This window comes from Hemitrygon akajei, unplaced genomic scaffold (assembly GCF_048418815.1).
Source record: "Hemitrygon akajei unplaced genomic scaffold, sHemAka1.3 Scf000128, whole genome shotgun sequence".
NCBI classification, from domain to species: domain Eukaryota; kingdom Metazoa; phylum Chordata; class Chondrichthyes; order Myliobatiformes; family Dasyatidae; genus Hemitrygon; species Hemitrygon akajei.
This window is the reverse complement of record NW_027332014.1, coordinates 1,704,319-1,731,372: the sequence shown is the minus strand read 5'-3', so window position 1 is coordinate 1,731,372 and position 27,054 is coordinate 1,704,319. Positions and strand designations below refer to the sequence as shown.

General features: G+C 43.1%; 1 protein-coding gene across 1 annotated transcript; it reads left to right on the top strand.

Moving 5' to 3' along the window:
- Window positions 1-25,439, top strand: LOC140723704 (uncharacterized; the record flags this gene model as incomplete). The annotated part of the gene is made up of 10 exons (XM_073038261.1): window positions 1-77; window positions 6,476-6,552; window positions 8,217-8,423; window positions 10,739-10,874; window positions 13,904-14,016; window positions 18,835-18,930; window positions 19,303-19,398; window positions 21,239-21,316; window positions 21,858-21,964; window positions 25,337-25,439. Coding segments are annotated over 10 exons (1,050 nt in total), but the record flags the coding sequence as incomplete, so codon positions are not given.
- Between the last annotated feature and the right edge of the window lie 1,615 nt (window positions 25,440-27,054).

Here is a 27,054-nt window from a genome sequence, read left to right as displayed (position 1 = left end):
TCATGGCAATGTGAAGATTCCCGAGGCTACAATTCCATTCGTTCGCTGCTCTGCATGGAATACAGGCTGGTTAAAAGGTAGGTCTACAAGAACTTACCACAGTTATTATTGAGTCGAGAAGGATTGACAAGCTCAGTCTCTTTTGACCTGGAGAGCTATGTTGACTGGAGCAGGTCTTTAGTCAGCTGAAATAGGGTAGGCAGCAACCTCATGTGCAGGAGCAGACATGGGCTTACTGAGGTGGTACCTCACAGTTTCTTTGAATTCACACCAATCATAGATCTTCATGAAGTTCAAAAGAGGGGTGGGTTTGCAGTAGTTGTCTGGCAGTTGTGCTGTGGATCAGCCTACTTATCCGCTTACAGTTGAAATATTGCACCGCTTCCCAAATTTCCTCTTTGGGTAAGAGTTCTCTTTTGCTCATCACACCACTGGTGTTTAGGGGAGCAATGAAGGCTCTCCGTCGCTTCACATGTTGGATTCTTCATTGCAGGGTGGTCAGCTCGGAGCTGTTCTCCTGAACCTGGAGGACCAGTGGACCACCTTATTCTGGCCTTTACCCTTTGACCTGTCAGGCATGGGTGACCCTACCAAGAGCCAAAACATAAAGATCTGACTCCAGCCAAAGAGGCTCTCTGGGTCATTGAGGTACACAAACCTTCAAACCACAACAGGTTTGTGGTCCTCATTGATCTTTTAGTTGTAAGTGTATTCATCGTATTTGAATATTAGAACTAATGGGAAGCTTAGAAGACTTTAGTCAAGTCACTTTTATTGTCATTTCGACCATAACTGCTGGTACAGTACATAGTAAAAATGAAACAACGTTTTTTTCAGGACCATGGTGTTACATGACACAGTACAAAAACTAGACTGAAATATGTAAAAAAAAAACACAACACAGTGAGAAAATAAAAACTACACTAGACTACAGAACTTCCTAGGACTGCATAGAGTGCACAAAACAGTGCAGGCATTACAATAAATAATATACAGGACAATAGGGCAGGTGTCAGTCCAGGCTCTGGGTATTGAGGAGTCTGATAGCTTGGGGGAAGAAACTGTTACATAATCTGGTCGTGAGAGCCCGAATGCTTTGGTACCTTTTCCCAGAGGCATGAAAGAGAAGAGTTTATATGAGGGATGTGTGGGGTCCTTCATAATGCAGTTTGCTTTGCGGATGCAGCGTGTAGTGTAAATATCCATAATGGCAGGAAGAGAGACCCCGCTGATCTTCTCAGCTGACCTCACTATCCGCTGCAGGGTCTTGGAATCCGAGATGGTGCAATTTTCAATCCAGGCAGTGATGCAGCTGCTCAGGATGTTCTCAATACAACCCCTGTTGAATGTGATGAGGATGGGCGTGGGAGATGGACTCTCCACAGCCTTCGCAGAAAGCAGAGATGCTGTTGAGCTTTCTTTGCTATTGAGCTGGTGTTGAGAGACCAGGTGAAATTCTCTGCCAGGTGAACACCAAGAAATTTGATGCTCTTAATGATCTCTACCGAGGAGCCGCCGATGTTCAGCGGGATGTGGCCACTTCATGCCCTCCTGAAGTCTAGCCCTGGAGTCTAAGGGACATGGCACATGTCCATGAGCTTGTGAATGACTGGAAGATTCAATCAGTCAGAATGTTACAGCAATTTCAAATTTAAAAAAAATAGATGCAGATACTGGGAACCTAAAATAAAGCATATTATCCATTCTAGTTATGTGACAAGTCCCCACACAACTCCGTTTTCTTACCTTTCATAAATATCACCCCCTTGTAATAATTCCATTTGTCCAGCATTCCCAAACCTCTGGAGTGGAGCATTCAACATGATCAGTGCCTTCCGCAAGAAGAGATATAAAAAAAGTCTTCTTGCACAGCTCTGAGGGGAGGGAGTTCAGTCTGTATCAGTAACAAACAATCGGAAGCAGGACTTCGCAAGTCAAGCAGCATGTGTTTAGCTCCATTACAATAGGTTTTGTGCATTTTCTATGCCAATAAACATTTGAATATCCCTGGAACTTAATGACATTGAACTGTGTAATGGCGGTTCAGCTGCTGAGCTGAGGATACATCAGATATCAAAGCACATCAGGGACAGAGCTAGTGATTCTAGTCTATGATCACATGAACCTGTAGAACAAGACTTCACAGCTTCCTTTATGCCATGGGCTCCTACCATTATTCAACACTCTGAGGACCGCAGGTTGGGAGACACTGTCCATCGGACATTACCAGATTGAAGTGACCTCAGGGTGCATAGGTTGTGGTGAAGAGGGTGTTAATTTGACTGAGGCTGGACCGGGCTGTGGATTGTGAACCACTCTGTTTCGGTAGGCACTGATTCCCATTCCTTGCTGTACCGTGGGAGTTGGTACATTTCAGAGTGTTTATAAAACTCATTCAATGTCCCTGTCCCGAGGTGGGATCACAATCATTTTACAGTGTTTGTAAGTCTCATTCCAGGTCCCCATCCCAACATGGAAGTGGGTTCATTTTCCATTGTTTTTCAACCTCATTGCAGAACCCCATCCTGATGTTGGAGCAGGCGAAGTGAACAGGACTATCTGTTTCAACTGGCTCAAAGATAACCCAAACAGAGAAACTTGCACCAAGCAAATGGAAATCACAGTCAAAAACTGCACAGCTTACTTTGTGTACAAGCTGAAGCCGACACCGGGCTTATATAGTGTGTATTGTACAGGTTTGTTTCTCTTCATATTGGCTCTGTGTGAAGTCCATTGAATTTCTGGGCCATTGGAGCCTTTCAACAGCTGAAGTGGTCTGAATTTTCAACTTGGCCATCAGTGATTAGATCACTTAGATTGTTCTGACCTCCAGAGTGAGGCAAGATGCTAGGCCGAACCTTTCCTCCCTCAGCCGAGCATTCTCTACCTTGACAGAAATTCACTTCCCCTGTCTGACATGTTACGTTCTCTGCTTCACTCCCTGAAGCATCTATCTGATGTTAGAACCCACCGCTCTACTCTCTCTACACCCACGACTGTGTGGCTAGTCACAGGTGCAGTTCAAGCCAGGAGCCCCACCTTCCCAATTCCCACACCCACTCCTCCTATTGCCCTGTCTGCATTGGTCATGCCTTGAAATTGCATTGAACACGACAACACATGCCTGGATAGTTGTGGTGGCTGAAGCAGCACCGGGGAAATGTTCCAGCCTGGGAACCACCTGTTTAACAGTATGACAAAGTATAAACTGTGTGGAGCCTTTGTGACCTCAATTCAAACTAGCTCCTTTCCTTTTCGGATAACAACTCCTTTCACTGAAAATGAAAACTGCTCTCACTCAGGACAGAATAGTTCCTCCCTTCCCCCAGACTGAGCCCCTTGCCTCCATAAAGGCTCTGCCATCTATTCCTTCCCTTCTTTCAGTGTCCTACTGATGTCCTGTGGCCCAGACAACTCTTCCTTCTCCATCGACCCGGCATCACTGCATCCTTAACATCTCTCCCTTGCTGACATAAAATCTGCTCAATGACAGTCAACAGTGGTGCACCTGAAGGATGTGTGTGTAGCCCACTGCTCTACTCTCTCTGCACCCTCAAATGAGTGGCTAGGCACAGCTGAAGCAACAAAGCAGAACTCCAGATGGTGACGAGGGAATGTGTAAGAGTGAGATAGATTAGCTGGTTGAGTGCTGTTGCAGCTACAACCTTGCACCGAATGCCAGTAAGACCAAAGAATTGATTGTAGCTCTTCAGGAATGGCAAGGTGAGGGAATACATGCCAGCACTATTGAGGGATCAGAAAGGGAATAGTGAGCAGTTTCATCCTGAGTATCAGCATCTCTGAAGATCTATACTTGGCTCAATATACAGACGCAATTACAAGAAGTAGCATCCATCATTAAGGATCTCCATCACCCAGCACATGCCTTTTTCACTTTGCTACCATTAAGAAGGAGGTGCTGAAGCCTGAGGTTGATGTGACACACTAAGCATTTCAGGAACAGCATCATCCTTCCACCATCAGATTTCTGAATGGACATTTAACCCATGAACACTTCCTCAGTATCTTATTTCTTTTTACCTCTTTTTGGACTACTTATTTAAATTATTTGTGATATATTTTTCTTATGGTAATTGATAATTCTTATTACTGTGTATTGCAATATACTACTGCAGCAAAACAACATCTTTCATAACATCTGCTGTTGATTTTAAAACAGATTGTTTCCTTTATCTTGCCTCTCCTGGGGCCCATATGTCCCGTCTTTCACATGATCTCCACCAAGGATCTAACGTTCCCCTCCATGGCCCCTCTCACAACCATCCATTCCCTCAATCTAGACATCCAGTGATGTCCCCTCATTTCCTTGCTCCACCTTGTCAGATATCCACTCTTTCCCTTGCTTTCTGGTTCATATCACTACTCTAGGTCGCAATCTGCCATTCCTTTCACTCCCCCCCCCCACCTCCACGGTTTCAAGTGTTTAACTCCTCTTCCATCCCCATTCAGATAGATCTAAATCAAATCTCTATTCAGCCTCCACACCCCAGAGAAAAGAATACAAATTTATCCAGCCTCTCTTGATAGCACATGCCCTCTAAACTAAGCAGCATCCTGGTAAACCTCTTCTGCCCCCCTCCGCAAAGCCTCAACATCCTTTCTATAGTGGAACGATCTGAACTGTGTGCAATACTCCAGATGTGGCCTAAACAGAGTTGCATTATTTTTCAAGATAACCTCCCGACATTTGAACCCAGTTCCTTAACTAATAAAAGCAAACTTTCCATAAACTACCACAACCCTCTTAGCAACCTGAGTAACCATTTTCAAGGAGTTATGAACTGCGATCCCAATATCTCTCTGCTCAGCAACAATGCTAAGGACCTTGTCCTTAAGAGTGTGGTCTCTCTTTGCATTTTCAGTTTGTTCCCATGTTTGTATGTTTCAGGTATGGAAACCTTGTGAAAATTTAAATCCAGCTGAAATACACTAGCTTTGTTGAATTGTGCTTAACACAGTTAAAACACACCAAGCACTCCGGCAGAAAACATCAAAGATAGATGACTGTTATGAGGCTTGGAATCTGTCCTGATATCCCATGTACACTATTAGTTACACTAGGCAAGGTTGGCTGTTCCCTGCAGGGCTTCCCACGTCTTGCAGGGTTCCCATGTTGAACAGCAACACATGAATGCAGCTCTTGTTTTCTGCTGTGAATGCTGATGGCCAGAGTGAACACACAGAATGGGACCTAAAGTAGTTATTTGAGACTAGTGAACACCATAGGACAGTAAGATATAGGATCAGAAATAGGCAATTTGGTCCATCAAAAGTACTCCATCATCTTATCGTTGCTGAATCATTCCCCTCCCAGCTCCATTCTGCTCCCTTCATCTTCTGATTAATTAAAAATCTATCAAATTAATAATCTATCCACCACAGCCGCCTTTGTCAACAAATTGCACAGATTCACCACTTTCTAGGCTAAAGATTTGCTCCTTATCTCTGTTCTAAATGGATTTCCTTGTATTCTGAGACTACAGCCTCCAACCTAGAAAACATCTCATCCACATCCACTGAAAATCCGGTTCCTCAGTGAGACAGGGGATATGCTGACGTCACTGGCAATGTTTAGCTCTGTTTATATTACTGTTTTGGTGTCGTTTTTCTTTTTTATTGATGGGTCAGTGGGTTGCATTGGTGCATTTGTACACTGTTTACATTGAAGAGTTATAGAGTCATGTGGCAGGGACACTGACATTTTGGCCCATGGAGAATGTGCTGACCCATTCTCACCAATGATATAGAGAATGGCTGGATTTGCTCTTGCTGTAACCCATCAGATTATCACTGGTGTGAGTTTGTGGGCCTGGTGGACTAAGTGCAATGGAGCCAAGTTTTGAAATGAGGTAAGGTTTTTACCATTGATTTGTGGATTTGTTCACTGATTGGAGAACAAGACTGTTGCTTGTCCTGTGGGGATGAGAGAAGTGGCTGGGTATAAAAGAGGTTTCATGATATCAGGTAAACTTTAAACTAATCCTCGTTACCCTGTCCCTCAGTTACAGACTCCACACTGGGTGAACCTTGTGTAAATTATAACATCTTGGATCAGTCCTGGAGGAGTATGAATTCGCCCAGCAGGAGTGAAAAATGTACGTCTGACACAAGTCTTGAACAGGGATGGTACAGATTCAGCAGGTAATGTGGAAATAATCACTTCAAACTCAGCACGAAGGGCAACTGAAGGGTGTGGGAAGGGGAAATGCTGGGTGACCAGATCATCAGTCATCACAATAGGGCAGCAGGCAACTGTAGGGATAAGGGAGCTGATGCATTCTGCACAGTGCCTTCGTGACAGAAAGAGAAACAAGGAAGATAGGAATGGAGAACAAAAAAGAAAATTAGCAGGCATTGCTGAGGATTCAAAGCAGACAGGCTGTGAATAGCATTCAATTCTCTCAGTGAATAAGTTGCTTCAGTTGAAGAGCCTGTTCTCCAATTGTTATTACAGTTTTGGCGAATGGAGGATTCCCGAGGAAGAGGATCCAGTGGGTTGCTGCTGCGGAAAGTGCCCAGGCTGGTTAGAAGGTAGGTTCAGTGTTCACAGCAGTAGGGATTCCATTTTGCTTTAGGGAGCGTCAAACTGATGGCCCAGGTCTCTGCACAACGTCCTAAGCATGGCCACTGATCTCCAAGTCACTGTTAGCTGCTTCCCACAGTCACTGAAACCACACACTGGCCCTGAATCCTCATGGAGTCAGGCAGTGGAATGCCACCCTCCTGGTGTTTCCAGGCAGTGGTACTGTGGGCCTGCCTGCTGACCACTCTGAGGCTATGGGCTGCAACAAGTGGGTTCCTGATTCGCCTGAGGACTGATTTTTGTGAAATGCAGTTCTCAATGCTTCCAGCTTACTCCTCATTTGTACTTTTTTTTTCAATTACAAGCTGGACATTCAGAATTACTTTAAATACCATCGGTCTACTTCATCAGCGTGTTGTTGCTTTGTGGAGGAACTGAACTTGTTGGGGTCCGTGCTACAGAAAGCTGTTGGAGTTGGTGTGCGAAGGTGGTGTGCAGTCTAATATCCTGTGATTGTTTTGGTCATTTCCCTTATGATCACAAGGCCAGGACTGAGGAGCAAGCATCGTGCCAAAGTTTGCAGCCTTCCAGGAGAGAGGCTTTGGAGTCAGTGCCAGAGTCAGTTGATGTGACAGCCAAGCTGACCTCGGTGCTGCCCTCTAGTTGTCACTAATTGGAAGATTAGCTGGACTGCAGTGGTTTGCTCTTGCCACATTCATAGGCTCTGGACATTGAGCTATGTTACGTACCCTGTAACTGGGTTGTCAAACCAGCAGAAATTGAACACTCGTTGGAGTCTGTAATTACTAGAAACTACTAAAGTTTATTAACAAATTAAGTAATACAATGCACTAAATGCAAGGATATAAATGTAACAGGTTAGCAATGATAATATACACATATACCCAGAAATATAGGAATAGGAATCAGCCAAGCTCTATCGAAGTCTAGGGGTAAATGATCAGTCTTCAAGTGAAGCAGAGTTCAGTTCAGATTAGTGTAGTTCGAGGTCATTGTTGTGGTACCGTTGGGGTGAGGGAGGGAGGGAGAGGAGAGGATAGGAGGGAAGGGGAGGGGAAGGGAAAGGAGAGGGGTGGGGAGGGGTCTCTTAAAAGACCCTCTCATTTAAAAAAAACAACTTACCCCTGACATCTGCTCTGTACCTATTTCTAAGCACCTTAAAACTATGTCCTCTCATGCCAGCCAATTCAGCTTTGGGAAAAAAAGCCTCTGACTATACAGGCGATCAATGCCTCTCATAATCTGATACACCTCTATCAAATCATCTCTCATCCTACATCACTGCAAAGAGTAAAGGACGAGTTCACTCAACCTATTCTCGTAAGGCATGCTCCCCAATCCAGGCAATATCCTTGTAAATCTCCTCTACACCCTTTCTATGGTTTCCACATCCTTCCTATAGTGAGGCGACCAGAACTGAGCATAGTACTACAAGTGGGGTCTGATCAGGGTCCTGTATAGCTCAAACATTAACTCATAAGTTTTGTGTGATTGTATAACTGCTATTTTATATATGTTATATGTGCCTTGTGCTGTGTATGACTGTTAGCAATGTGTTTTGGCCCTGGAATAACACTGTTTTGTTTGGCTGTATGCGAAGCTATTCATGTGCAGTTGAATGACAATTAAACTTGTGTAAACCTTATTCCAGGTTCCCATCCCTCTGTGACAGAGGGGGAGGTGAAGAGAAGGGTTTGTTTCACCAGGAATGGAAACATCATACCTGAATCTGGCATGAGTACAAGTGGTTCAAGTCAAAGCAACAACTCGTGCCTGGATATTAAGGTCAAAAATTGCATTGGCTACTTTGTGTATCTGCTGAAGCCGGCACCTAGTGATCACACAGTGTACTGTACAGGTATGTCACTGCTCTCATTCACACAGAGGTGTAAGGGGTGATGGGGAATTCCAGGATGCCCTGATTCATCAGTACCAGCAGTGCCCCCTGCCTTTTATGTCCCTCTGAAGCAAACTGCCCAGGATGTGGTTCTGAAGCCAGATTTAGCATATTGTCTGCACATGAGGCTCATCCTTATAAATTACATGATCACAATATTATACAGCTTAGTCTCTGTTTAAGTATTACATCTCCAAACAAGAGAGTGTTTCCTTGTAGGTGGATTCTGCACATTCAGTTTTACCACTGCATCTTTTCTTTGGTGGAGTGACTCATAGAGTTCCAATGTGAATACTGAACTCTTGCACTCTGTGCATGTCATATCAGAATCAAAATCAAGTTTAGTATCATCAGCATATGCTGTGGAATTTGTTAACTTAGCAGCAGTTGTTCAATGCAACGTATGATAATATAGAAAGAAAAAAAATAATAAGTCACTCAATTTGTGAGTGTAAATGTGATGCAAACCTTCATTACTCAGGATACAGAATACAAAACTTTTATAAAAAACCTTGTCAGACATCGGTGGTAGTTTTGTTATGCAGATCATGGGAGGATGCAATGGCACATCACCAGGTTGGAGTGTTTCAGTTACGATGAGAGTGTGGAGAGGCTAGGCTTGTTCTCCTGGAGCAATCGAGGTGAAACAGGAATATAAGATTGGTGGATAAAAAAGGTACCAGAAGGGTAGACTGCAGGTAACCTTTTCCATATCAGTGATACAGAATTGATGGCTTTGTTGAAAGTTTACAGTTGTTACGTAGACGGCAGGTAGTTTTGAGGAAGTAAAAAAGATGCAAGAAGGACTTATACAGATGACGAGAATGGGCAAAGAAGTGGCAGATTGACTGTAGTGTCGGCAAGTGTATGATCATGCACTTTAATTGAATAAATAAAAGATCAGGATATTTTCTAAATGGAGAATAAAATCAAAAATATGAGATGCAGAGTCCTTATGCAGGTTAATTTGTAGGTTGAGGGTGGTGAAGAAGGCAAATCCGATATTAGCGTTAATTTCAAGAGGACAAGAAAATAAAAGAAGAATGTAATTTTAAGGCATTATTAACCACTGGTAAAGACTTAGTTGGAGTACTGTGAGTGGGTTTGGGCACTTCATATATAAAGAACGTTCTTCATATATCAACATTGAAGTGTTGTTACTTTGGTGTACTTGTGCTATTTTTGAATTATAATAATAATAATAATAATAATAATAATAATAATAATAATAATAATAATAATAATAATAATAATAATAATAATAATAATAATAATAATAATAATAATAATAATAATAATAATAGAAAGATTTGAAAAGAATGTTCTGAAACTGCAGAGGGTCCAAAGGGTTTTGCGAAAATGATTCCAAGATTGAATGGCTTCTGATATGAAGAGTGTTTGATTTCTCTGGGGCTGTATTTCATATTATTCAGAAGAATTATGGGTGACCTAATTCAAACCTATAAATTATTGATGGGCTTTGATAGGGTGATGGCTGAATATGTTACGTATGGTCGGAGAGTCTAGGACCAGAATTTACAGCCTCAGAATAGAGGGATGACCATTTAGAACAGAGATGAGGAATTTTCTTAGCCAGAGAGAGGTGAATCTGTAGAAATCATTGCCATAGAAAACTCTGGAGGCCATCTTTATGTATATATAAGACAGAGGATGATAGATTCTTGATTTGTCAGGACAGTAGAGATACAAAGAGAGAGAAACAGGAGACTAGGGTCTAGGGATCAGCCATGATGAAATTGTGGATAAGACTTCATGTGACTCATGACCTAATTCTGCAGTTCTATCTTATGGTCCAATGGGCATCTATCAGAGGTAGATCAAACTACGGAATATATAACTTTAGTTTAGAGGGTTTGTGAAGGAGACCTTAACTCTCGGAGCAGTAAGTGCTTGGAATGCACTGTCTCAGAGTTTGGTTGCTGACAGAATTTGTGTCCAGGTGAGTAAGAATTATTTGGTCAAAGAAGGGCTATGGACCAGGTTAGGCCTGATAGGACTGAGGGGTGGCCACTGTCAGCACGGATGATTCTATACTACATGATTCAGTGTTAACGCCACCGATTCAATAAAGAGAGCTGAAAGGTGAAACTGCACTGACAGTGTTTATGTGAGTAGATGACCATTAGTTTAGAGAGTACAGCTGAGATGGGTGGAGGTGGGGTTGAGTTACAAGAGGCATTAACACTGATGTTAATTAATAATCCTAATTAACATTATTGTTTATACACTTGACACTGAGCATACTCCTGCTGCAGGTTCCACGCTTGGCGATCCGTGTGTAAACCACACTATCCTGGATCAGCCCTGGAGAAGCACGGATTGTTCATTGGAAGAATGCAGTAATTACATGAATGATGAAATCCGGACTGAAGGATGGTACCGATTTAAGAGGTAATGGGAGCAGACAATTATGAGTCAATGAAAACTAATTTTACAGGGAAGCAAGGCGCATGTGAAGGGAGATTGACTTATTTGTTTACAGGAATGTGGCAGAGTGCATAAACATCATTGTTTCTGGGACATCAGTTACATAACATTGGAAGGAATGAATACATAGGGATTGGAGTCGTTGCTCATAAAAATAGGGCAGTTTGTGGATACACAGAAACATAGAAAAGGGAGTGGATGCAGGAAATCTGGCGTCATTAGTCAGTTATGTGGCAGAGAATAAATGTAGGAAGAGGGGAGCTCACAGCCTATTCACGGACAATGAAACTTTGATTGAATAGATAAAAGCACAAAGTATAAAAGTGGCAACACATGCAAAATGCTGGAGAAATCCAGCAGGTCGAGTAGAGTTTATGGTGAGGAACAAATACAATTTTATTTCAAAGCCTTTGTTCATAAAGGAAGGAATAATCTAAGAAGATGGGGGGAGTTGTACTACAAACTGGAAGGTATTGGATGAGACCAGAAGAGTGTAATTAGGGACGATATGAGAAGCTGAGGTTTGATTGTTACAAGTGGCAGAGGGCTGAGGAAGAAGGAATCTGATAAGAGTGGACAGTGGAGTAAAAGAACGAGATAGGAACCAGAGCGAGGTGATGGATGGGCACGAGGGCAGGGAGGACAAGAGAAGGGGGTTAGTCAGCTACCTTCTGCTTCTGTTCCCTTCCCTTCCAGTTCTGATGAAGGGTCTCAGCTGAATACGTCAGACGTTCATTCTTCACCACAGATGCTGCATTTATTATCTGCATTTACACAGTTTATTTGTAGTTTACAGTCCTGATGTTGACATACAGATCCTCTTTGGACCATAGACCATAAGACATCGGAGAAGAATTAGGCCATCTAGCCCATCGAGTCTATTCCACCATTCAATCATGGCTGATCTTTTTTTTACACCTCCTCAACCCCATTTTCTGGCCTTCAATCTGTAACCTTTGATACCATTCCAGACAACAATCTGTCAATCTCTCCTTAAATACACCCAATGACCTGGTCTCCAGAGCTGCATGTGGCAACAATTGCCACAAATTCCCCACCACGTGACTACAGAAATGTCTCTGCATCTCTGTTTTGAAAGGGCGCCCCTCTGTCTTGAGGCTATGCCCCGTTGTTCTAGACTCTCCTCCATGGGAAACATCCTTTCCACATCTACTCTGTCTAGGCCTTTCATCAGTTGAAAGGTTTCAATCAGATTCCCCCCTCATCCTTCAGAAATCCAACGAGTACAGAACCAGAGCCATCAAACGTTCCTCATATGAAAACCATTTCATTCCTGGAGTCATACCTGGGAACTCCTTTGGACCCTTTCCAATGCTAGCATATCTTTTGTAAGGTGAGCAGCTCTGAACCGTTCACAATACTCCAGGTGAGGCCTCACCAGTGCCTTATAAATCCTCAGCATCATATCCTTGTATTCTAGACATTTTGAAATCAAAGCTATCATGGCATTTTCCTTCCTCACCATCGACTGACCTGCAACTTAACCTTTTGGTGTTCTGCACAGGGACTCCCAAGTCCCATTGCATCTCAGGTTTTTAGATTTTCTCCCTGTTTAGAAAGTAGACCATACGCTTAATTCTACTTCCACAGTACATGACCATGCATTTTCCAACATTGTATTTCATTTGCCAGATTCTTGCCCATTCTCCTAATCTGTCTCAGTCATTCAGCAGCCTACCTGTTTCCTCCACACTAACTCCCCTTCCACCAATCATAGTTTACAGTACTGACGTTGACAGATCCTGTTTGCTGTTACTGTTCTATCGATTTGCTAAGTATACTGGCAGAAAAGCATTGTTGCATGTGGTGAAAAATGTACACTCTGATAATAAACTTTACTTTGCTTAACTTGCTGTGTCTCTGCAGCATTTTGCCAGTATTGGTCAAGATTTCTTTCATCTGCATAAGGTCAAATGGGGTATCCTGAGATGAGGGAAAATATTAAACCAATGGAATGGGCTCCAATTCCTGCTCATTCTCATAGTAGATGCTTAGTTGAGGACGGATATGCTATTATTTTGTTTTTCAGTTCTGGTGGGTGGAGGATTCCTGAGACTGTCGTTCCAATGAAAAGGTGCTCCGGGACAAGTACAGGCTGGCTAAACGGTAAGGTCATAGTGTGCAACAGCGGGGCTTAGTTACATATCGCATTGGGTCACGTTAGACAAGGATCATGTCAGATGCCCCCTTGTATGGAAACAGATCTCTACATCCCTGAGAAATGCTCCCCAGTCACTTCAGCCGCTCTGAAGCCCTGGCTCTACATGGAATCTGGCAGTGGTGCACCGGCTTCCCGGATATTCCTGCTACCTCCAGTTGTGCTCTGGATCTGCTGGTTAAGCCCACTCCAGCTGAGACCTGGTGCAATTTCAGTGGAGGAGCAGCACCCAGGGAGTTGAGTGTTTTCCATGCAGCCCACAGTTCATGAAGTAATTCATAAATCAATTTATTTTTCCACAAAACCTGTAATGCTTTCAGTTGAACCCCTTCCTTAGTTTTCAGTTTGCAATTACTTTAAAATTCCTGGTTCTTGTCAAATTCCAAGTTATGTTTATATTTAAATGTGCCTAGAAAATATATAAAACACATGAAATTTAACATCTGCAACAAGTGATTGTTATCAGTTTTAGTTCTTTTCTGAGCTTGAAAATGTCTTTGATTCTCTTTGGAGGTATTCATTAGTTTGTCAGCTTCAGTGTTTCATTGAACAGCCACCCACAAGGGACCTCCAAGCAGGAGATTTCCTCTGATACGATGTGTGGCTGTTGGGAGGACAGCAGCTCACACTGCCTGAGCCCGGTCCGGACAGTGGGTTGTGACAATGGCTTTGCAGTGGGTCCAGTTGCATGTTTCTCATGGTACTGTGGAGAAAGGTATATTTTACAATATTTATAAACCTCCCCCCCCCACCCCATCCCAGGACGCCATCCCAGCGTGAAAGAGGGTGAGGTCAACAGGACTGTCTGCTTCAGATTCTGGTCAAACTTTTGTGAAACAAATCGGACAATCAAGGTCAGAAACTGTGGTGATTTCTTTGTGTACTGGCTGAAGCCGACAGACTGCTGTAAGAAAGTTTACTGTACAGGTACGTTACCATTCTCCATTAATGCACGGTAGGGAGGGGTAGGAGATTCTTTTGAAATGTTGAGACATGCCAAATGATCATAATACAATATGCTGAATATTTCAGTCTACTGCATGATCAGTAAATTGCCTCAGTCATTTCCCCTGTACCCACAGTCCAACTCAATCTGCCATGTCAGGATCTCAACCTCATTGTCTGACATGTATTGTCCCCTCCCACGTTGAGACTCACATGGACCATCCACTGTCTGTACCACATGACTGCTGAAATCTAAGCTTGACTCAACTCTGCTGCCTCTCATGAGGGACTAAGCAGTCCCCTCCATCTATCCAAGGACCATATCACCCATCCTCCAGCCCTCATACTGAGCTAACATCTCTTCTTCCGCAATCAGACACCAAGAGGAGCATATCATTCCCTTTTTCCAATTGCCAAAAAGGAAAATGATGCTTAGGATGGGAAAGGAAACTAGGCAAAACATGCATGATCACTAGGAGATCATGCAACTTCTTTATAGAATTCAGCAGAAATTATCGCTCAGGATCTGAGGCAGCAACTGCACCATAAGATATATGAGAAAGATTAGGTCATTCCGCCCACCAAGTCCGCTTTACTATTCAGTTATAATTTATTCATTTTCCCTCTGAACCCTATTCTCCGACCTTCTCCCACTAACCTTTCCTGCACTAATTAAACAAGAATCTACCAATGGCCACTTTAAATATACCCAATTTCAGCCTCCATGGCCATCTGTGGCAATTAATTCCACAGATCCACATTCCCTGAGCAAATAAATTCCTCCTCATCAAGTATACCCCTTTATCCTGAAGATATGCCCTCCAGTCCTAGACCCCACCAAAATAAGAAAACTCTCTTCATATCAACTCCATCTAGTCTTTCAATATGCTGTAGGTTTTAATCCAATAGTCACCAATAACCAATGAAAAATGACTCCCTTTATTCCCACTCTGTGCCTTATGGTAATCTGCCATTTTTCTATCCATAGTGCTGTTTTCCCTGTAACACCAGTGGCACTTATCCTGTTAAGCAGCCACATGTGTGTCACATTGTCAGAGGCCTTTTGAAAGTCCAAATAAATAACATCCACTGACTCTCCATTATTTCTTCAAAGAATTTCGTCAGATTGGTCAGGCAACATTTCCCTTGAAGATAATCATGCTGACTTCAGCATATTTTATCAGGTGCCTCCAAGAACCTCGAAACCTCATTCTGTAATGCACTTGAACATCTTACCAACCATGCAAAGCAGGCTAGTGCCTATAATTTCCTTTCTTTTTGCCTCTGTTCCTTCTTACAAAGGGAGTGATTTTTCTAAATTTCCAGTCCTCCGGAACCATTCCACGATCTAGTGATTCTTGAAAGATTGAAAGACTACTAATTCTCCACATTATCTGCAGCTACCTCCTTCAGAAAACTGGGCTGTAGTACACTTGATCTGGTGAATTGCCTGCCTTCAAATCTTTCAGGTATCAAAGCATCTTCTCCTTAGTAACAGCAACTGCACTCACTTTTGATCACCGACACTCTCAGTTTCTTCAATGCTGATAGTGTATTCCACAGGGAATGCTGCAAAAAATGCATTTTTTTTAAGTTCGACTGCCATTTCTTATCCCCTAGTACTGCTTCTCCAGTGTAATTTTCCAGTCGTCCAATATCCAGTCTCAACTCTCACCCCCTTATATATCTGATTTTTTTAATCCTCTTTTATGTTATTGGATAGCCTATCTCCTGTTTCTCTCCTTATGGGACTTTAGTTGTTTTGTGTTTTTTTTTATAGCTTCTGTTGGATTCTGAGTTTTTAAATGGAACATTCTTTTGGAAGTCAGGAAAGAGGCACAAAACTTATTGAAAGCTGTCTCCTCTCTCATGTCTTTGGAATTCTCTTTATTCAACTGTAATGATGACACATCCGACCTCTACATCTGCCTCTGGAACTGCAGAATGAATGCCGGCATATAATGGTCACTGCCTCCAAAGCGTTCTTAACCTTAATCTCCCCAATTAAAGCTGTTTAAATACACAACACCCACTTCAGGATTGTTTTGCCCTTCGTGGGCTCAAACACAAGCTGCTACAAATATCCATCTCATCGGCATTCTCCAAATTACCTGTCTTAGGATCCTGCACCTACCTGATTTTTTTCCATGAAAAGCCATGGGAACAGATGATGGATGGTCATATGATCAGCTGGTACACATTACAAGTACTAGTTATGTGACCACTGACACAGGAGGACAATCTCTGAAGAGTATTGATAATGACTGTGACCACACATCTTGTAAAGACTCTGCTCAGAGGAAGGCAATGACAAACCACCTCTGTAGAAAATAAAACATGCCAAGAGCATTCATGGCCATAGAGATCATCATGGCCCACATCATAAAGCATGGCGCGTGATCATGATGATGATGATCATTCCCCAGTCAGCCTGAACCACTGAAATCTCTGCTGCTGATGGTTTTCCTTGAGTGATCAGCTTCTTCAACAGTATCAAAACAAATTATTCTGAGGGGATAGCCACAGGGGAGCGCTGTACTATCTGCTTCATATATCTGTCTTTGTTGGTGTTGGGATCAATGCCATTCATCTTCACAGTAGGATAGTGGGAAGGAGTGATGTGGAAAGTGATAAGTGAGGAAGGTGAATGTCTTCTAATAACTCAAGGAGTGCACTCTGCTTGGTAAATGAGGACACATTGATAACAGCAAGTTTATAGGTCTGGTTTCAAACACTGTTGACATATGACCGCCAACCTGAAATGCTGATTCAGTTCTTTTTCTGAGATGAAGACAGAACAACTGAACATTCCTGTTTTTTCTGCTTCAGTTTTAGATTCCCAGCACCTGCAGTTCTGTTTTTACTGTTGGTTGTTCTCTTTAATTAAGTCCCATCTGGGTGGTCAACTGTCTGCTCCTCTGTTCTGACCATGTACCCCTGTTTATTACAGATCCAACGTCTGTACCAACCGCAAAAACAAAGGAGACAACACCTGAGCCAGGCAATAATTTGTCTATGATCACGGACCCAGATACAAACTCAGGTATCAGTTGTGTGGATTGTTTGATAAAGTCTCCTCTCTAAAATTACTATCCAATTGATTGAACCAGAATCAAGAAGTGTGTGGAATTGACTGAGGGGAGAATGGTGATAGACTTACCTAACTGGTGGGGTGACAGAGGAGAGACTGGTGGGAGAGGACCAAAGTGGTGATGGAGTGGCTGAGGAAAGTGGGGTGCGGAAGGAAACAATGTGTTGAGGGAGGGAGTAAGGGGGAGTGACACGTGGAAGGAAAATGTGCTGATTGAATTCTGGAGAGATGGAAGCAAAGATGGGAGAGGAGTGATAGAGTAACTGTAGAGTTGCATAATGGGGATGGGCACAAATATTCATGTTTACCATGAGCAGCAGTGACACTGGGAATGCTACTTGGGAGAGTGGGCTGAACGTAAGGTCGTGGATTGAAATAGACATGAAGGTAAATGAATGCACAGATGCTGTGGATAATTGAGTGACTGTAGCATATAGAGTCAGATCTGAGTATCGCTGGATGTTGCATCTGAGAGAATTACTCTGGAGTGTCTGACATATAAGGAAGGAGTGTCTCAGAGTGGGAATGGAGGGAACTTTCAAAGAGGGTTTCAGCATCTGCTAGAAAGATTGGGGTCATCTGGATGGGATGCCTTGGGTCAGCTGAGTGGACCTCTCATGGGAGGAGGATGCGGAATACAGGAACTGGTGGCTGGGTAAGTGATCTATAACCTTACAGTTCGGGGTGTGACGGGCATTTTTCGTATGATGGAAGGCTGGTTTTGGTGCATGCTGTAGTCTCGTCCTATCTCAAACTAGCTCAATATCTCCTCTTTTAGACTTACCATGTGTCCCTGAGTTAAGACAGATACGGATTCTCCTGGGAACCGACAGTACGGAAGCACCCTGTGACTTTGTCCACATTCATAATCACGTGTCAGTTGTAGGGTTTGTAGAAAAATAGCCTCCCCCAAGTTTCTGTGGAGAAGCATTGACTAGTCTGTGGGGTGAACCGGGTGATGTGACTGAGGGAAGTGAATGCAGAGCATGGAAATGACAACGTACGGAACTGTAAAGACGAATTTGACTGAATGTACCAAGTTGCTGGATGTGAGGGATAGATACTAATGAAGTGCGATAGGAGATGTGTGAGATTAAAATGACTGAGGGACGTGAATGCCGAGCTGCAGGACTGAGGAGAGGAATTTGAATGACTCAGGAGGAATTTTAATAGTCAAGGAACAAATTTGATAGTCAGGTTTTCAGTTGTGAGGGATAGATATATTGAGATGAATGACAGGAGACAGGAGAGTGGGGCATGACTTGTATTCAATGTCTACGTGTTGTTGTGCTGCCAGATTAGACACCACTTGTTGATGAATATAATCCTGGGATTGTCTGCCTTCTTCTCTGAAGTCAAATTCTATCCTCAGAACCTGTTCAAATTGTTATTAATCCTATAAATTTCCTGGTGTTTTTTTTTTCTCATTTTCCAGATCAACTGTCAAAAATTATTAAAAAATGAGATAGAAGCTCAATTTGGTCCAGGGTTGAGCAGCACCTCACCAGGGGATGAAATTTCATGTTTCAGTGTTTGCAATCAATCAAGCGTAGGGTTTTGCACAGGATCATTCCACTAATTTAATATATGCCAAGACTGTGAAGATGAGGCAGAATGACAATCTGTGGAGGGGGTTTTGGTGAAACAAGTTTGGTAAATGCTCCAAGTCTAATGCTAAACACTCTCCCTTGTTTATTCATTAATTCCAGACCTTGAAACTCCCACAAATGGATGTCCAAAAGGAACATTGACGAGTGAGATCTTCCAGGAACCATCCCTTAATCCAACAAGTGGTACATCCTCAGGTAAAAGACATTGAAAATCTCACCTCAGCTCATATCAAGAGGAGAGGAATCAGGAATATTAGATGGGAATCATGCCATGATGTATGGTAGAAGTTGCAGGAATGACAAGAAAGAACCTAGTCTGCGACTGTCCATGTAAACAGTGGGGAGTTCAAGCTCAGGTGTCATTACTGGGGATATTGAGTCCCACATTTCATTATGAAACTCATCCCTAATCGGAAGGAAGGGATTATCAATTGTTTGGGAGGGAAAGATGAAGGTAGAAGTATGTTAATTTCTGCTTGTATCAAGTCCTCTGTTTCCCCAATTGCTGCCCAGACTGATTACTCTTCCTAGAGTCCACACTCTCCACCCTCTGTTATTTAATTCCAGATATCAAAAAATCCACAAGTGAAGAAGCCAACGATTCATCAACTGGAGAACCTACCCAGGAACCTTCAACTGTCCGAGCGGGAGACACATCCACAGGTAGCAAGCCTTGTGCTTATGGGGTTCATTCTGTCTCTCCCACTCTGAGCAAGAATGTCTCATGGATTAATTCACCTGCTGGACATCCTGGAAAGAAGGGGTGAATTGTATCAGTTTTTCATCTTTCCCCTCTCTGCCACGTATCAACATCATCTTAAATCACTCAGAATGGCAGTGTCCATCTCCATGGTGGTTTGAAAGCATGCTGGTCTAAGGTTGAGCTCATGAACCCGAGTGAGATGGGTTGTTAGCCAGAAATCAAGGGCAGAAACCTGGGATTTAATGGACAATGACATTGAAGTATTCCATTGGAATGGTTCCAATCCCTTCAGGATTGATTCCAAACTGGGTGATTGAGCAGACAGTCAGCAATAACAACCAACAGTAGGTTCACGAATGACAATGCGGCCAGAAGCATGAATATCAAATAATAGGCGTGTCAAGATATCACCGGGTTTGGAAAAATTTATCAAATGGATGGAATTGTGATTGGGTAGCTGAGGGCTAGGAGATTGACAGGATAGGAGACTGATGAGGTTATCAATGAAGAATGATGGATACTCAGGAGCAGGCTGGATAGGGGACATGGGAAATGAAGGATACAGGACAGCTGGTGACAACAATGGCACATCATGTTCCAGTAATGGGCAGAATTTGATGTGTTGCTGCATTAGAGGTCATTGATGGACTTGAGTGTTGGAGAATGGTTTGAAGCAATGTTAGGTCCTTTTGGACAGGTTGTATCATGGAGTAATAAATAGGGTGAAGAGAGGTTCAAAATTCAACGTAAAGTTGTTATCGAAGTAAATACGTGTGCACCTTGAGATTATATTTTCTGCAGACATTTACTGGAAAATAATGAGCTGTAATCAAACTTGTGGAACACCATAAATAACAAACTCTGACGAAAGAAAAAATGTATGAGAATGTGTTGCAGATAGTATCATGAACTGACGAATAAGGCCGGTTTTGCTAGGCTCAGAGAGTTGAGGCAATGCTGGTGTTAGAAAGTGAAGATTGAGTAACTGGGACTGGAGGGGAACACTGATAGAGATAGAGGAAAGAATGCCTACTAATTCTGGAGTGGAGCAATAGAGATGGCAGGATGGTCAGCAGAGTATGCAATAAAGAATTAAGTGAAGGGTGAGATAGGATGGAGGGATTGTGTGACCAGCCATAGGATGGAGTATCTAAATGATAGAGTGACTGAGGAGGAAATAAAGCAGGGAGAACGGAGTGATAGTTGGAATGACTATTCAGAGTAATATAGAGTGAATCCTGAGAGGTGATAACTGTGGAGTGGGTGAGAATTGAGAGGGATTTTGGTGCCTTGGGAAATGGCGATGGGCAGTGAGCATTGAGTAATGGGATGCAAGGTGAGACAGTAGCGTTAAGAGAAAATGGATGTGTGAATGGATTGTGTATCTCAGGTTGAGATTGTAATCTGTTTGACACTGATTAATCATTGATGTTACATGATGTTACCTCGCATCTCTCCGGTGTTCTTGTCCAATTACCTCACTTGTTTCTGACCTGCACATAGACACAGTATGGGATCTCCAGAGAGCTGTGACTGGAGAACCTGGTCTCGATATGACCATTGCACCAAAAGGGTCTGCAAGCTTGTGAGGTGGTGGTGAGGATTACTGAAAAGGATATGGCCACCTGGAAGTTCACTCTATTTCGTGCTGAAGGCAGTAACAGTTGTTTGGGAAAGCAATTTTATTTGGGAAAGCAATTTCACGGCTGTTGGAAATCCGCCATTACTCCAACTCCTGTCTCACTCTGATATATTTTATTTTTTCTTTGTTTTCTTGTCTACATCTGTTGACCTCCAAAGGTGAAAGACACAGCGAGTCATCAACTAGAACACGGATTCCGGAAACATCCTCTGCCCAAGAGAAACAACCGTGCTCAGGTATATTGTGTCAGTGTGTGGGGGTGGTTTGGTGGAGAGTCCCCAGTCAGAGTTGGTGCCACATTGTTGGAGACCCCCTCTGAAACTATTGCATCCCTTGTGTAAATATCACAGCACACCTTTGCTTACATTTCCTCAGTCCATACTTTCTGTGCTCCACCACCACCCTTGCTCTCTGATGGTCTCTATATCTTCTCACTGTATGCCCCCACCTTTTACTCCAAACAGCTCACACTACACCTTTCTTTGACAGTCCGTACGTCTCATCTGTGAAGATCACTTCATCCCACCAGTTGCATTCAAATTAAACTCAGATGAGAACCCTTACTGTCACCTGTCTCTATCCATTGCCATCCATCCCAGCCCACTCAACACTCTGCCGCTGATGAGCCCCTTTGCATTTAAGTGCAGATCATGATGTACTTCAACCTCTGGCAATGTGGTTTCCGATCTTACCTGCACAATCCCCATAAATGTGGGGGTTGCTGCTTCTGGGAGAGGCCGGGTGGAAATATGACATAAAACTGTTTTGATCTTCTAGTCAAAAGGCTCCCAACGAAGGAGGATTGTGAGAAGATGATCAACACGGTCCAAGTGTTATATGTTGGGCAGAACAACCAGGGAAGCTCCGAGGATTATCTCCGTCTGGTGAGATTAACTTAACGTTTATTCATGTTTGAGAATTCTGACCAATGTAGCTGTGGTTGTACCACCCCATCCCAGTAGGCCTAAATTTTCCCCTCTCATCTCCTATGCCCTATGCCCACTCTTTCTCATTGAATGCAAGCGGCAGTTGCCACTCTCAAATTGCCATGTGTAGTTAACACAACAACACACACAAAATGCTGGTGGAACACAACAGGCCAGGCAGCATCTATAGGGAGAAGCGCTGTCGATGTAGTTAACTTTGTTTCCCTACCGCAATCAAAGCTACTTAAACTCTCCATCACTGCAGATTGACTGACTCACCTTTTCATAGCTTGCCCTTTCCCAGCCTGCATTTCCCCTTCATTTCAAGATACAACTGAGATTTCTGTTGCTGGGAAGGGGCTTTAACTGGTTTGAGGGATTAGTGCAATTATCTTTGCGAAGCAGTTTAGAGATACATCTCAACCAAATGAGGTGTTAGGGTGCCCTTTGCCTCTGCTGGCCTGCAGGTTACACTTGGATAAGTTATAACACCTTCTTACGCACCATATTCAGGGTCATTGGAAACCCTGGGTGCAGGCGGTGAATGAGCAGTTGGTGCAGATCACAAATCTTGATAATGCAAATACAGACGGACGGAATCTGAAGTTTATCAATAATGGCTAGGATCTTTTAAAGACTGCCCAGGAGAAGGCGATGGCAAAGCACTTCTGTAGAAAAGTTTGTATTGCTCGCATGGTGGGTGGGGGGTGGTGATGTGTTGATATTTTTGCTGAAGCCAGTGTGGGGATGGGGAGAGGGGAGTGTTGTTGTTTTTGCCTCTGCTTATGCATGGAAGCGATGGGGCTTTCAGGTTCTCACGGTTCTTGACATTCGTTTCTTGTAGTTGTGCATGTCTGAAAAGAGAACGAATTTCAGGTTGTATTTTGTATATATTGTGTTATTCGGTGTGAAGGAGAAACAATCTCTGATGTCCAGTTATGGATTCTGTAGGAGATGGGGGAGCTGTGAGGGGGGACTCTGGTCTGAGTCATCATCCCCACATAGTGCCGTCCCACAATGTTTCTTCATCTGTCCCTCACATCGCCTGCCCTATTCAACAGGTGAGAAACTGAGAGTGCAAGTATGTCTTGTCCAAGTGAAAAGGTTACACAGAACAGAGAATGCAAGAGGAAGGAAAGTAGTTGATACACTGGATCCTGAATTACAATCATTCAACGTTTCACTGGATAATGGACAGAGTTGCTGGTGATGGGGAATCTGGGATGATGGTGGGAAATTGATGCTAAAATTGTATGATTATCCATCTACCCTTTGTATTTTCTGCAAGTTATGCTTATACCTGTTGCTCATTTAGTCTGCCAATTGCAGACAATACCCGGTAACCAGCCAACTCCAGTGCTTCTTAGGGAATGCTGCCTGCCCCTACTCTGGGAAGTACAGATGGTACTCTTAATTCGCCGTCACATTTGAAATTATTTCACTCCCAAATCGATATTACTAAATTTATCATCAATGTTTTACCACCCTACATTTCATAATGAGCCATTCGTCAGTCAGCCCCACTCCAGATACCAGAGAGTTTACCATCACATTTCTCAATGACCGGTATCTCCACTCAGCTGCATCTGCCAGAGTTCGGCGTGGTGGTCACTGAATAGTCCAGTGTTCGATAAGATAGTTTTACCTTCGCTTTGAGCAGATCTGTTTCCCCAGGTTTGTGGAGTAGAAGGTATTCAATGGTATGAGTTGAAATGTTTCCGTCAATTTTGGAATGAAGATTATCTCCCAACTTGTGTAAAGGAAGTAGCAATTCCACTTGTTTTGTGAAATGGAATTTGCAGTTATGGCTGGGCAGTAGGTGGGAATTCCACCCGTTTCAGTTTTTTCCTTCCAGTGGTGTAGGAGGATGGTTGAAGAATGCACACAAAAAATAGGCTGGATTCACTGGTCAGGACAGGCAGCGCAGGGAAGGAGAAAGAGACTTTACATTTCAGCTCAAATAATCTTTGTTGGAACTGGTTCGGAAAGGGGTCTGGGTTGGGAGAGAAAAACATTGTTCTGTTTGAGAGACGGGAGCACATTGCAATGCGAAAGGCAGTCTGTAATATGCTTAGTTTTTTTCTGATATATGAAAAAGCAATTTAGCTGTTTTGAAGGGGCTGTTGAATGCCCCAGATTGAGGGAGTTGAAAGTGATCTCTAGCTTACTTTTTGGAATTGCGTTATACAATCCATGTGTCTGTTTCTTCTTTTCCTAGGGGGAGGGATTTGAATAATTGCTTTGATCCCCAATCAAAGGAAAGTAAAATGCATATTTTGTAGGAAGAAGCCATTTCTGCTTTAGGGCAGGGAATGTGTTACGAGGAGAAGGATAGCCTTGCATGCAGAGTGAATGATCTCATTGGTTTGGAAATAAGATTCCTTGGTGCGAAAGTGAAAATGCTTCCCATGGTGTCCACACAGGTTGATTTCCATGAGTTGTGAAGAAGTTTGGTTCTAGTGTGTTGGAAGATGATTGGTTGGTTAGCGATTAATGGAACATGAATGGTCTGATTTGAAAGTGATGAAGTCTCCCAGTGTTTCGGGAATGTGGTTCTTGTGAAGGACAGGGATTCCCATGGTGTTAAGTGATGGATTTCAGTGGATGATGGCGGGTAGAGGGAAGCATTCTGCTGTCCAACAAAGGCTAATGAACCTAACACAATGCGTATTGCACACAAAATGTTGGGAGAACTCAGCAGACCAGGCAGTATCCATGGAAAAGAATATTGTTGAAATTCATACTTTCCAATTCTCCTTGTTCAGAGGTTCTACAGTGGCAAAGGAGCATGTGATTCATAAATACTCAGTTAAACTGACCAAAACCACTGGTTGTAATACTCATTTATGTGAACAAAGAGTTGAGGGCTGAATACTTTTAGGGGGCTCTGATAGATCAATATATAACATTGAAAACATGAGCTGCAGAATCAGTGAAAGTGAGTCCATAGGTTGCGGAATCAGTTCATATTGAGGTGAGTGAAGTTGTCCACGTTGGTTCAGCAGACTGATGATTGAAGGATAATAATTGTCTTGTCCTGGTGGCGTGAGACCTCAGACTCCTGTACCTCCTGCTCAATGGCAGCAGCAAGAACAGAGCATGGCCTGGATGGTGGGGATCCTTGATGATAAGTGATTCCAGGTGAAGTGTCTCAAGCCAAATCATTGTCTCTACTCTTGTCCATAGATGCTACCTGACCCACTGAATTCCTTCAGCATGTTGTGTGTGTTGCTTGGATTTGCAGCATCTACAGATTGTCTCTTGTTTGACAGTTGAAATCATACATGATTCTTCACACATTCCACATCATTGGACTGCCCTGTTCCACAGGTACGTGAGATGCTGAGAGAGCAGACGCCTTGCAAGTACGTCCTGTCCAAGTTGAAAAGTTAAACGGAACAGAGAACTCAGGAAGAGGAAGAAGACATGATGCGGGAAATCCAGGATTGCAGTCATCCGATGTACCTTTGCATCCAGTATATTGACGGCTGGGGTGGTGGTGGGGAAATTTTGTGCTGGTGAACCTAGAATGGTGACAGGTGGAGGAACCTAAGCAAAAATGCATAATTATCCATAGAGTCGTTATCCTGCATTTTCTAAATTTATTGATAAACAAGTTAATCCTTTCAAACTTCGAAGTATATTTTATCATTAAAGTACATTTATGTTACTATAGGCAATTCTGAGATGCATTTTCTCCCAAGTACTCTCCATAAATCTACAGAATAATAATCAGAAAAGAATCAATGGAAGACCACCCCGCTAAGGTGTTCAATCAGAGTGCAGAAGGCAGCAAACTGCAAATACATAAAGAAGAAATAATAATAATAAACAAGCACAAATTATTGAGAACATGAGATGAAGAGTTCTTCAGGTGAACCAATTGGCTGGGGGTACATTTAAATAATGGATAAATGGAACTTAGTGCAGTTATCCCCTTTGGATTAAGAACTTAATGCTCGAGTGTTGGTAAATTTCTCGACATGGTGGTGTGAGACCTGAGGCTCCTGAACCAACATTTGATGGCAGCAGGGAGGAGAGAGGTGGGGATTCCTAATGGCACCGGATTCTGCCCTCCTGTGATAACACTTCATTTAGATGTGTGGAATAGCTTTGAGATCTTTGCCCCTGATGTGTGTGGAATAGCTTTGAAATATTTGCCCCTGATGGACTGGGCTGTATTCTCTACTTTTTATGGGATTTTATGTTCAAGGGCATGGGTGTTTCCATTCTGCCAATGCCCATTAGTTGTCAATGATTGAATGCGTGGATAAAAACCAGCAATGACAGACAAATTTCATGGTATCCCCTTGTGCGTGGGTAATTGTTTCTGTGTGTCATATACACAGTTGCGCAAGAGCTCCTGCTTTACTGCAGCTGGGATATTACGCTCATTTATCGATGTTGTGAACGCTAATGCACACGTATCTCAAGGTAACCTTATGGGAAGTTAAACCAATCTAAACATATTGCAGACAACACAAACTATGGTGGTGTTGATAGTGAGGACAGTCTTAGGTTACATTGAATACTGGGAAAATGGATGGGAAAACTTGCCCCACCCATCCTCTTTGATCTCGTCATCTCACTTCTTGCATGTCCACGGACTCCTTGCTTAATGGAATTGGCCGTAACAATAACATTTGGGAGCCCCGGACCACAGTATCAATTCTCCATAATATTACTAATTTCTATTAATTTTCCCCCCTAGACCTAGCCTTCTAATGAGAACACACGATCGTTCAAAGTCTAGCTTCTGCTCATAAACATTAAGACAGGCAGAATCCTGGTAAATATTACCTGTATCTCTTCACAGAGTCCTGACTCTAATATGGTAATCAGAATTGTACACAATACTCCAGTTGCGGTCCATAAAGGATTCTTACGTCACTTCTGCCGAGATCTGTGTCCAAAGATATTGGGTCTCTGGGCACACGGCCAGCAGCCAGCTCGCTTCTTGCGTTGTTGCGTCTCCCACGACGCATCAGGAGGCGGCGGCAGCACCGGCCTTAAATCGGCCCACCTCCAGAGCCACGATAAACCGGAAC